This window comes from Gnatocerus cornutus, chromosome 7 (genome assembly GCF_029298725.1).
Source record: "Gnatocerus cornutus isolate USDA-ARS CGAHR chromosome 7, icGnaCorn1.1, whole genome shotgun sequence".
NCBI lineage: Eukaryota > Metazoa > Arthropoda > Insecta > Coleoptera > Tenebrionidae > Gnatocerus > Gnatocerus cornutus.
Window position 1 is genome coordinate 15,224,887 of NC_142239.1, and position 12,843 is coordinate 15,237,729.

The following is a 12,843-nucleotide window of genomic DNA, read 5'->3' on the forward strand; positions in this document are numbered from 1 at the left end:
TTTATATTTCACTTTAGCTAAAAACTTGGATAAACAGTATTGATTAATTATTATTTTATTAAGTTCACGACACAACCATAATGCGATAAGTATTGTTGGCATGAAATGTTGACACGACAGCGCGATTAGAAAAATGGTGGATGCTCTAAATTCTTATTCTTAATAAAATTATCTGTCAATAACAGTTATTGTTTCCCCGCGGTATAAAAATGCATTAAGTTAATTAAATTACACCACATTATCACTGCGTGTCCAAATAAATTTCGACGTTATTGTTTGGGTTCTTCCCAACAAAATAAAGCTTTCAGTGTCAGTTTTTCACTGTAAACAACATTATAGATTCGAATGGATGCTCTGCAACATGCTGACCAAAACAGCTGGTGGGTAATTATCATGTAATGAGGTGAACCACTGGTCGTATTTCCAAATGCGAGACGATAATATTGTTTTAACTGTTCAGAGTTCCGCTACGACGCATCCGACGTGTAATTTATATTGTTTGGTAAAGCTTTAGAGGTTGACGCGAAAATAGGTAAGTTGCTATAAAACTATTTCAACAACAATTTCTGTTTTCATTATGATGAGGAAATGCCTTGTTGAAGGCTATTTTCGAAACGCCAACTAACAATTTTAAATGAGAAACAACGACCGGAAGTTGGTACGAACAAGCAGCACAAAACATGCCAAGAAGTCAAAAAATTTTAGCGCGTTGAAGTGAGAATAAATTATTCAGTGAGCATTAGTTCGTCCTTGCACTGATTTATTACTGGCGAATTTAGTATTCCATTATTGTACCGGTGATTATGGAATCAAGCGCGGATAGATATTTTTGAATTATTAACGCGCGTGAAAAACTCATCGCAATCAACATGTGGAAAATTGAAAAGAACGACGTTAAACAACGCACATCTTTGAACTATATTAACATCCAATTAAGCTTTTTACGACGACGACGTCTAATGAAAACATTTTATGGTCAGTTGATTAATGAGAACTGAACACGAATTGCATCCATTACAAAGCTTGGGGAGTCTGAGTGCAAAAGCACAAATCATTCTTATCAGCTGTGAAATTATATAAACATGTCGTCCATTTGAATATATGTAAACAAGCCATGTGATTGCATGAAACACAGAGCTTTCAATTTACAGCAAGATAATCGATCGTACGACTTATTATTATCACAATTATTACAACACTCCAGTTCACTAGAAACGAAAAAATCTTTTTTCTTCCGCCTCGGAATCTCAGTCCAACAAAGCAAAGTCATTATGTAAGTAATTTGTCAAATGTTGTCGCAGTAGGATTATGAAATGTTTATTTGTTGAATGAACTTAGACGTGGAATCGAAAAAGTTTGAGTCGAATGTAATTGTGAAAGAAAACTAGTTATTGAAAAACCATTCGGCACGATAACAGTAATATAGATTCGACGTCAGCTAAAAGGATACTCGTGTCATTGCATTATCTATTTACTGACTCTATAAAACACCAAGAAGAGAAAAAGTTCGGAGATTAAATAATAAAATGTGTGATGTTGGAAGGATCACAAAATTGTATCTAATTTTATCTTGCGGTTAAGTGACCATCTAAACTTTCATAAATATGTGAGCACTTCTATAATTGTCTATTTTTCATGCGGAAACGTGAATTAGAGAAATTTTTACGGTGCAACGGTGCTTTATAAGGAATTCAGTAGAGTGCGCAAATCCAATGAGCGATCTGAAATAAACGAGATACTTGCATTAAAAAGTTCTGAATGTCGTCAAATTGCAAAAATGCTCATTTCGCGGAATTGGGATGCGGTAAACGCCATCACACTTTTTAGCCATTAATAGAAAAAAAATCTTAGTTTATCTTAGTTTCGAAAATGGGTCAGAATAATCTCGATGTTCTAAATGCGGAAATTTTGACAAATTCGAGGTTTCTAGATTATTAAAAAAATTCTTTATGGTGTCCCACTTCTTAAAATTACTCAGAGCTTTTAAACTACGAGTGGATTGTTTACTTTTATAGGTTTACACGCGATTTTTCGATTGGTATCAGATACGTTTCCGTGGTGAAAAGTACCATCAAACATTAGGCTTAATAAATCGGTTAATATAAGCTTAATTTGGGCTTATGTGAAATAAAATGCATTTATAAAATATGATTAAAATTACACGAAAATAGAAAAAGAAGAGAATTCTAGTTTCAGAGATCAATATCTCATAGAATCTCCAGGAAGACCATCAAAAACCTCCAATCTCTATTGATAGTACACATCTTTACAAACCATTCAAAAAATTTGATTAAATCTAACAAAGTTACCAACATGAAAAGCTCATTTCAGTGTCATTTTATCTGAAATAATAAAATAACGTTCGTACTCAATTCAAATATCTCTTGTAGAACTTGACAAGTTAATAGATCTATTATTGTGTAGGGTGGACTCGTAATTATAATAACCCCTCGTTTGTAAAAATAAGGTTTACTGTTTTTACCATAAGAACTTGCATGTCAAACGGAATTCATCACGTGAGTCCGTCGTTCGCTTTGTTCACGCCAACAACTCGAAAGCTTATAAATTTTAAAATTATGTAAAACTGAAAACGGAGTCGATTATGAACTAATAAACTTGAACGAAGAAGGAATTATTAAAAATTTCTTGATGGTTTAAAAAATAGGAGGAGCAAAAGTGTTCTTTTATTAACATTTCCTGCTGTGTGTGTAAGAGAATTTCCTGTTTGGAGCGTTTTATTGGGCAAGCACAGCAACTGTCAATAAGCATTCAATTTTAATATGTTTCGTTGTTTGACTTTGTAAAGTTGGTGATATTACATTGACTGAACCGAAAATGGGAAAAAGTTATTGTTTTGTAGAGGAATAATTCAAAGGTTCGACTATAAATTTTATTGCGCGTCTCTCGCATTGCTCGAACTTAACAAATTACAAGTTTCCAAATTGAAATGAACAACAAATCCACAGATCGTATCAGGACCTTATAAACTCGCTCCGAGGCTATCAAAATAATGAATTAAATAAATCATAATTTGCTTTCTGTATTTCATTAAACGAATTAAAAAAGGGAAAATATAAATCATCTCTTAATAAGAACGAAGAGTTTAAGATGCCAGTTATTTCATCGTAAGATGAATAATTGCTTTTCCTAACTTTAATTGAAATCACTTTTTGTCTCTCTCCCTTTCGGCCGCCTCTTGTGCAAATTAATTACCATTGCACAAAATTTTCCTCGCATTTTATTGTACAGTGTCACCGTAATTCCTCATCCACGACTCGAACAATTTAATTTATACCTCTTCCACCCAACACATATTTAGTATTTTTCATCTCCAACTCGCAACTGAGAATTTATTGATATGTACACGCTGTGCTACGTAATAAGAACATTAATCACTCAAATATAATGAGGTGTGCGTGGGAGGCAAATTAGGGCAGGTGACAACTTACTTTTCAGTCACGATAGTATTTTGACGCCATTATGTGTATTTTATATGTAAACAGAAATGAGCGTGAACTGTGAACGAATTTATTTTCGTTTAGTAAATTATTCATGCTAATGTTTCCTTTGGTTGGACAAAAAGTTGTGCGAATTTTTTTTGTTTATGTTCACGTTTTTGTACATTATAGAACAATTCGCCCGGCGCATCCACCATTTTCAATACTGCATTTTTTATTATTATCAGTACACTTTAGGTACTGAGTTCGCTTTTTAGACGTTCCAAAATTTTGATGTTTTGTTGGAGGAACTAAACAGAATTTTAATAATTGATTTAACGTCCATTAAATTTAAAATATTGACGGATTGAATCAATGGTAAAAATCTGCATAACCAAAACTCGGTATTATTATTTTAATCCATCACCGCATTCACACAAATTTGCTAATAGTGCAAATTTCCAGCAAAACCTGATGACCCAAAGTGGATCCACAGCCTCGCTGCATATAAATAGTTCTATATTTTAATATTTATCGGGCCACGTATGCAGCAAATCCCTTTGCGATACGAAAACCACGAACAAATACGTGCTTGTGCATGCATTTCATTTTTGCATATTAGTATGAACTATATACAGGAATGTAGCATCAATTTTTTATCCGCTCTGTTTTAATTCCAAGCCTTACAACAAATAGAATCACGAAAAGCGAGGAAATGTTAAAGAAAAGCGGCACAAATTTTCCATGCTTTATGGGTGCTCTCACCCGGAGTTATTGCGGCTTCCGGTTTGGCTAGAAAGCGACGAGTCCGGAATCATACGCATTCCGGGGAAGATAAGCGTTCATAACTAATAGTTGTACTAGTTCATTTTAATTTTTGAATAATTTATGTTTTACACCTAAAAATATCTCCAAGACCTTAAAACCGATACATCGACTCCATTACCGTCGTCATGAAAGTGTATTTTTTCAATATTCAATTTTCTTCGATTAATTCAATTCAGTCACGCAAACTAATCAAGGCATTACTAAAACCAATATGAATGACAGTGACTTGAGTTCGTGTGGCAGTGACGGCACAACAACCCGGAAACACGCTTTCATTTTTCTAGACAAAATTGATTAATTTCCGTACTGTGCAAACTCTATTGTTTTCTCATGGACGCCCCTGAAATTGATATTTAATTATAACACAGTTCCCCGGGTTGAACTAAAAGAAGTTTCATCAAGTACAAAAAAAATTAAAAAGGTTGTTGAATATTTCAAAAACATCCCTCGTTAGCTGCAACTTCTAAGTGCAAATTTTAAACGATTTTAAGCTCATTTTTCCTGCCGAGAATTTTGTCAAATTTAAAATGCGGCTGTGATTGGTCATTTGGTAGAGCGAGTTACACAATCCTGTTTTTCTTCAATTTCTGCGAAATGTCAAACAAGAACTGTCACATCTGTCAGTGCAGATTAGCAGATATTTTATTATAATTTTATGTTTTTATCATTATATTTTGCTATTACTAAAAACTTGACTGTTGTTTGTGGAGCCATTTATTAATAAAATTGATATGTATCCATTACAGGTATCTAACTTATCCCTTTCAAACCATCAATTTTGTTTCTCAAATAACTCAAAAACGAAAAAAGCACAGAATTTACGAATTGCAGCACAAATTAGCACAGAATTAGGACAAAATTATGACTTTTTTTTTTGCGATTTATGATGCTCAAACTTGACGCACCTCTTCTTAATGGCAAAGACCAAAATTTGGTTAAAAAAGCACATTTAGTGTAGAAAATTTGGACAAGAAAAAATTAAACTGACTTGGGATCTTAGAATTGAGCTTGCAAAATTTTTCTTTAAAATTTTCAAGAAAACTGAGCTCCCTGTTACTGGTAGGCTTAGAGCTACAATCTCACTGATTGTTGTACGACATTCGGCAGCAGAAATTTCTCCAAGATTATTTGTTACTGCACTTCATGTTGTATTATTCAGCGAAATTCCCGCTTATGCATAACAGATTCACTTCAACTGCAGGCGAGCTGTAAATTATTTTCTTGAAGACCTTTTATTAATAATGTAGCTGCCTCAGAATGTTCCGAGCAACACGGAAGATGATTATTTATTGACGCAGTATGAATATGGTTTGTTGACGGAACAATAGCCGAAATATGGGTTACGCCGAACGGTTCGATAATTGAGTTCATACCGTGATGAAAATGATTACCTTAGAATTGGCAGAGTAATTTTAGTCATTATTAAGATTATAATCGTTTCATATACAACACAATTACTTTAATTATGAAAACCATTAGATGTTACATAATAGTTGGAAACCATTTATTGTTGTAGGCGGAAAACAAAGGCTTTTGTGTGGGTTTGTTCATACAGCATCTCAGTTTTCAAATAATTAGACATTTATCGGATAGTTTTTACCTAAATTCGGAAAGAAACTCTCTCTCAAAACCCATAAATTGTTAGAATAGTGACGAATGTTTATTTTTGTGCAAATACAATCCCGTTAGGAGGTTTCCAGCACCGACTTTTCCTTTGAATGGAAAAATTTATTATCGGGATCTCGTAGAAAACACATCGTGAGTGAATAACTCGTACAGGTGCCTCTGTAATGCTGGCAGAGAGAAATGAGTGGATTGAAAGAAACAAACGGCCAAACGTCAAGAATGCATCAAAATAAAGTTACCAAGAAGAAGAAGAATACCGAAGCACTGGACTAGAAAACATTTTTGTCACTGTTTATACAAAATTTGATTTGAATTCGGACGCGACGTAGATCGATCGGTATGCATCAAGTTTCTCCAGGTTTTTTACAGAATTTTCTTTGCATCATGCAAGAGGATGGTGGAGTCTACAATGTCAAAGAGAATACATCGGAAACTAGACACCATAAGTCATTGCAAGCACGTCTTCGTTAATGGGACAATTCGATACCACTGGCTCTTTTTGTTGAGATAAAAGAACGTTACGGTGGATTTCAAGCACTTGAAATTTAAACAAAGGCAATTTTGAAAAGTAGTAACAAAGATGTAATTTAATACGAAAACTTCTTGTAGTTAAAAAAATTAATACGTTTAAGGGATGCTGGTATTTAATTTAATTCCGTCGATATTTGAAAAACTCGCCGGTTTTGTACTCACGGCCATATGAAATCAACAATACAATGGCCGGATTTCATGCTTTTAGCGAAGATTAGAATTTTTTTTTGAACACTTCTAATTTTTTTTATTTCCAGAATAATTTCTCGTCTACCAGAAACTGTGACAGCAGTTCTTTGATTTTGTATTTACGAAGATGAAAATGTGCAAAAATTAAAACTAAAAATCTTAATTTTTAAAACCTACCGAAACTAGTAGATTCTCAAGTTCTATGAATTTGTAATTTGAAACAGTTAATAAACAGATCAAAAATAGTAATATCCCCAAATTTCATTAAAAAAGGATTTAAACTGCAATAGTTACGAATTTTAATATCAGATAACGCAAATTTTGGTTTCACTGCAAATAAAAAATTTCCGAAATTTTTTTGATTGCTTTATAAATTTGTAATTTGCAACAGTTAATAAACTGGTCAAAAATAGTAATCTCCCTAAATTTCATTGATAAAGCATTAAAACTGCAATAGTAACAAATTTTAATATCAAATATCGCAAATTTTGGTTCTGTTCAAATCAAAAATTTCTAAATTTTTTTTTATTGCTTTGTAAATGTGTAATTTGCAACAGTTAATAAACTTATTGAAAATAATAATTTCCCTAACTTTTATTGATAAAGCATTAAAACTGCAATAGTTACGAGTTTTTATATCAAATATCGCAAATTTTGGTTTCTCTGCAAATCAAAAATTTCCAAATTTTTTTCTTTTTGTTTTGTAAATTTGTAATTTAAAACAATAAACAGGTCGTGGATAGTAATATCCCCAAATTTTATTCAAAACAGATTAAAACTGCAATAGTTACGAATTTTAATAATAAATATCTTAAATTTTGGTTTCTGCTTAAATCAATAATTTCCACAATTTTTTTCTTTTGCTCTATAAATTTGTAATTTTGAACAGTTAAAAAACAGGTCGAAAATAGTAATCTACCCAAATTTTATTGATAAAGCATTAAAACTGTAATACATAGTTAGAAATTGTATGTAATATCAAATATTGCAAATTTTGAATTATTTTTAAAATTAAAATTTCCAAAATGATCCGTTATTGCTCTATAAACTTTCAGTTCTTAAAACTCAATGTCTTTTTTTTTAGATTTTTTTAGCTTTTAGAAACTTCTTTCTCAGGAAGATTAAAATTCCAATCAACTCAAATTTAAATAAAAAATCTTAATTTTTCTAAACCTCCCTTGCCACCGACTTTTCCTCTTCAAATACCATAATTACAAATCACTAACCTTCGAACCAGCGCATGTCACTGCTTCTTGTTCAGTGGCACTGGTGCGTCGACCATCAGTTTTCCACGTTAGTTTGTATCGTCGCGACGCCGACGTCGGAACTCGCGACATCCCTAATAATACGCTAAAACACGTGCTTTAATACGTGGCTCGGATTCCATTGTAATGTTGTAAATTCTCGCGGCTTCCGTCAAATTAATTTGTTTTGACGAGTTCGAAAAAAAAAATTCGTAGATTTTTTCTCGGATTTTAAGATCATATCGGAGTAATGTGAGTGCTCGAATTAATAATGAATGTTCCAAATTTGTGCCAGATTACTACTATATTTTTAATTACTGGTAAGGAGTCGTTAAATATTGATAGATAGAGGTAGTTATATTAATCGATATCTTTAAGAAAAGTTCCAAAAGTTAAAAATAATTCTTGAATTATTAATTTAAAACGTGCCTTTTTTTTAAGCTGTGTCTCCGTCTTTAGATCAATTCCGTTACAATGAAAGCGACAAATTACTTTAATTCTCGTCTAAATTTCAAGCGAATTAATTTTTGATGAGTTATTTATATCCCCTTCATACATACTTCGAAAGGGAAACTCGAAAGGTGTTCCATTTGGTATCAAATTGTTTATCCGTTCGTGACAAACATACCACACAATAAGAACCCCTAAATTATATCCTTTTAATATTTTATCAATTTCAAAGCTCGTTTCAATAAGAACCGACCATTTCATGTCGTAATTACGATCAAACTCAGTAAATAAATAAACTCTCAAAATTATTGCTTGCTTTAAAACTGATCGGAAAATTCACGGTTATTTACCGGAAACGCAACCTTGACACGAAAGTCGCAAAAAGTCGAACCTTTCGAATTAATTATTGAAGAAGAAAAATTGATAAGTACATGGAAGAGTACTTTAAATACAGTTATTATTGGATAGGCATTTTAGAAATTTATGAAAACAAGAATGTGCTCTAAATGAGCAGAGGATAAATATCAGAGGTTTAATTTAATTTTATTATTTTATTTTACGTGCTACAAAGTTAGAATCGTAAAAATCCCGCGGGTAATTATAGGATAAATTCGTCATAAAAAATTTAATCGCTTTGAACGATACTCTTAAAACTGAGCACTGATAAATGAGACGATGACTCCTGACCACGAGTGTCTAATAAATTATTTCAAACTTTGCAGTAGTTATCAGACGTTTCTTGTTACAAAAGTTATTTTAACATCTTCACGGTTATTTCTGTCACTCTTGTTTCACTGTTCATTTCGTGGTTTCAATTGATTTGAGACCGTCATTTAAACCCGCTTTGACGTCACCGGACCTAAAAATTGTTGACAGCAGTGAAATCCAATTAGAAGACAAGAGCTTTAATCAACTTAAATCGTGTAATATCAGATTCTTAAATTAGCTGTCTGACTAAAAGCACAAAGAATTATTGATTGTGTCCAAACAAAGAAAGTACGTACAGAGATATTACTTATATTCTACCTATCAATTATGCTCTATGACAAAATGCACTCTACTTAAGGTAGTAATCATGAGGGTATTTGCTAAGTTCTTTGAGTTCTCAAACACAAAGACTCTGAAGTATTGAGAAAGAAAAAAGTCAGAAGTAAAATTTGTTCGTTGTTCACTTTTCTAAGTTGGTCTTTTTGTTGACCACTCCCAACATGTGAGTATCTTGAGTTAGTCTAAAAACACCAAGCAATTAACTGCACGCGACTAGAAATTGTATGTAGATTAAACGTATTTTGATTAAAGGCTTGCTTTAAAGGAAAATGACATCTCGTAAATTCAAAAGAAAATTTAATTGTTCTTTCAGTCGTTCTTACCTTTCCACTTTTTTATTATTCTCAGGTTCTAGTTTTATGAGATAAAACTTTAATCATGAGCACACAGTTTTCAGGTGTTTTAAGTTTAGTTTTATAAGTTTTTCTCTCAAATTGCATTTGGAAATTTGATCATATTATAATTAATTCTAAAAATTGATATACATTTATGTAAATATTTCAGAGATTTTCTGAATATTGTATTTTGAATTTCTGTATTTTTGTTAAAAAATAAGACAAAATAAATGTGTGCATAACAAGTGCGGAAATTTAGAGATCACACGGGTGTGGAAAAGACGAGTCATGTTCACCACTCTCCATCTAATAGAAATAAGTTTCGAAAATAATCTATTTCTTACCTCATATAAATGTCATTTTCCTACGACCTATATAAAAGTTATTAATATATCCGAACAGACATATCAAAATTGATGTCAGAAACGATCTTATCAATTTATTTCTTAATAAAAGCTTACCACTTGCAAACTAAATCTCCTATGGCATTATCGTCAAAAAATATTAGAAAGTTTTGGCTCATCTTGAAAATGAAAATTGCTACAATACGTTGCTGCTGCTAAAAAAAAAATGGAATTTGGGACAGACAGTCAACAAGTAGTAATCTTGCCAAATTTTATTTCTGTAGTGTTAAAGCTACCAAAATAGCGTGTCCGAATGTAAAATATTGGAAAGTTTGGCTTGTCTTGAAAATTATAAATTTTGAAAATTCGTGCCTGTTGCCCAAAAAATGTGGGATTAAGGACAGATTGTTAACAAAAATAGTGTTTGATCAAATTATAATTGCCCCGGTGTCAAAATTACGAAAATTACAGGACCAAACGGAAAATATTAGAAACTTTTAAATTGTCTTAAAAATGAAAATATCTAAAATCAGCCCCTGCTGTTTTTTTTTTAAAGAATGTAAAAAATCTTTGAAAATTGTAAAAACCTGTTTTGCAAAATTCCAAATTTGTATTTTCAGTAAGATTTTCCTAGATTTTTAGATTAGTAAATCTCAGTTTTAGTATTTTCAAGTTTTTAATTTCCAAAATTAAAATTAAAAATTAAATTAAAAAATACTTCAATGAACTAAAAAAATTCTAGACTGGTGAAGATACATTTACATTTTGAGATTTCAGCAAAAGAATCTGAAAAATTTAAAGTAACAAGAGTATCTAAATAATTTGAATAAAAGAAACAAAAACCAGAAAGAATCCAAAATAATCTAGAAAATGAAAGATTTAGGCTGCCTAGAAATCTCTAGTGGCCATAATAGAAAAAACGTGAAGCAAGTCCATAAATTAAAATGTTTGCATTAACTAATATATGCATCAATCAAACGTTTATTTGGCGTTTGAATCAAAAATGTTATCTGACCTGAAGACAATAAGACTTTAAATATTTATACAGTGGAAAAGCAATCAAAAAACACGAATAAATTATGAGTGAAACAAATTCAAACGTAAGCGTTTTTAAAGATGTTTAGAATTTTCCGAATTTTTTTTGGGGTTTTTAAATATTTCCATTAATATCTTTAAAGTCTCCAGGTTCCATTTGAGATTAACCAAATGATGGTTAAATTTTAGACCCAACTACCTAGAGGAAGATTCACATAAGTAAATTTTGACAGACCTGAATCTATATTCATATCTTCATTTGTGACTTTTACTTTCGTAAATAGACTGGGAAAACATCATCTTTCCGAGCCATTTAACAGTGTAGAACAAGTCAGTCTCATATGGGGTCATAATAAAATTCTTTTCAAGACCATTTCTTTCACTTTCTAAATGTTTAATTGGTAATTGTCAGGTTGTTCAATAATTTTCACTTATTTTAAAGAACTCACGACACAAAAATTATTAAATTTGAGGTTGTAATAATAGACTTTTGAATGTCACGATCAGGTCACAAAAAATAGAAGTTTCCACGTGCTCACCTTCATTCCTTCTAAATTTCAGTTTTTTTTAATCCAAAAAATCAAACCCCCATTTTAAACAGACAGTTATGATCGTATTGAACGACGCATTTTTTCCAAAATTCAAACTCGTCGTTATATCATCCCCGCTTCCGTTGCAAATTTTCCCGCTCCCAATGATAATAAATTATTATCACCACCGCATGTTTATTACCTCGTATTTTACAATATTGCTTAAAATCGATATTTAGCTGCTCCCTTTGAATAAAATATCCTTCATCGCCTTAAAATTTTGCTAACGAGATAAAGCGCTTAAAAGTGAGCAATAAACTTCCTATCTCTCTTTAATTGACATCTTAAATTTTCGCTTTTCTCTTTTTAGAGGTGTTTTTGTTGTTGGTTAAATTTTTAATGGTCCAGTTGGTGAGAAAAGTTCAATAAATTCCCATTCCCGCTTTGGTTTAAGGTATAATCGATACCTTCACTTCTAAATTGTGTTAGTGGACACGACATAGAGTGAAACCAAGCTCCCTGGAGATTCGGTAATACGCCTTGGTGTCTCTGGAGTATAACCGGCCTGATTTATTGTCTAATGTTTGCTTGCTAGATCGGCCAGAGGCTAGTCGTTTTCTGACCTTATTTACAGTAGATTCTGTAAGAGTAAGCTAAATTTTTAAACCAACTCTCTTTGTGATTTAGAGTTTATACTTCATACAAACTGATAAGACGGAAAACGAACAAGAACAGCAAATACCTCATAGCTATTTCTTTGTTACAGGAAATTTACCAATAAATCGATGCACAAAGAATTTCTAATAATCTAGTTATCAGCTGAATTTACAGTTACTGCGTATTGCTTGATGCTTAATAAATTGATTGAAACTCGGGCTGTATCGTAAGTAATAGTCCATAAATTCATGTAATATCTTTCTAAATCATTCCAGCCGCTTGTCCGATGGGATTGCTAATCCATTTCATGTTTGCGGTGCTGCGTTTTAATTAAAAAGTGAATCAGTTTCATCATCACAACATTGTAAGACCGACAAAATTATAAAAAAAAAAGATTCTTATGTTAAGTGAATCCTTTGAGTTTATTTAATAATTTTTTGCACTGAAATCATTTCTAATTCATAAAGTAAATAGTTTTATAGAAAGTTGTAAAGTTCATAGAAATTTTCATTTGTACTGGCAATTCGCTACTTCCGAGTTTATATTTTCTCCACGGTTAGTGCCAGAAAGTAGAAACTTAAAAAACTGAT

At 31.7% G+C, this 12,843-nt stretch overlaps 1 protein-coding gene across 2 annotated transcripts in view; it reads left to right on the forward strand.

The window, feature by feature from the left end:
• The first annotated feature begins 7,876 nt into the window (after positions 1-7,876).
• The window catches only part of LOC148171489 (uncharacterized), a 45,635-nt gene continuing 40,668 nt past the window's right edge, over positions 7,877-12,843 (forward strand). For both annotated transcript variants that reach the window (XM_088040416.1, XM_088040415.1), the window contains exon 1: positions 7,877-8,175. In XM_088040416.1, the coding sequence (XP_087896542.1) occupies positions 8,127-8,175 (49 nt within the window). In that variant the 5' untranslated portion in view covers positions 7,877-8,126. The remainder of the gene's footprint in view (positions 8,176-12,843) is intronic.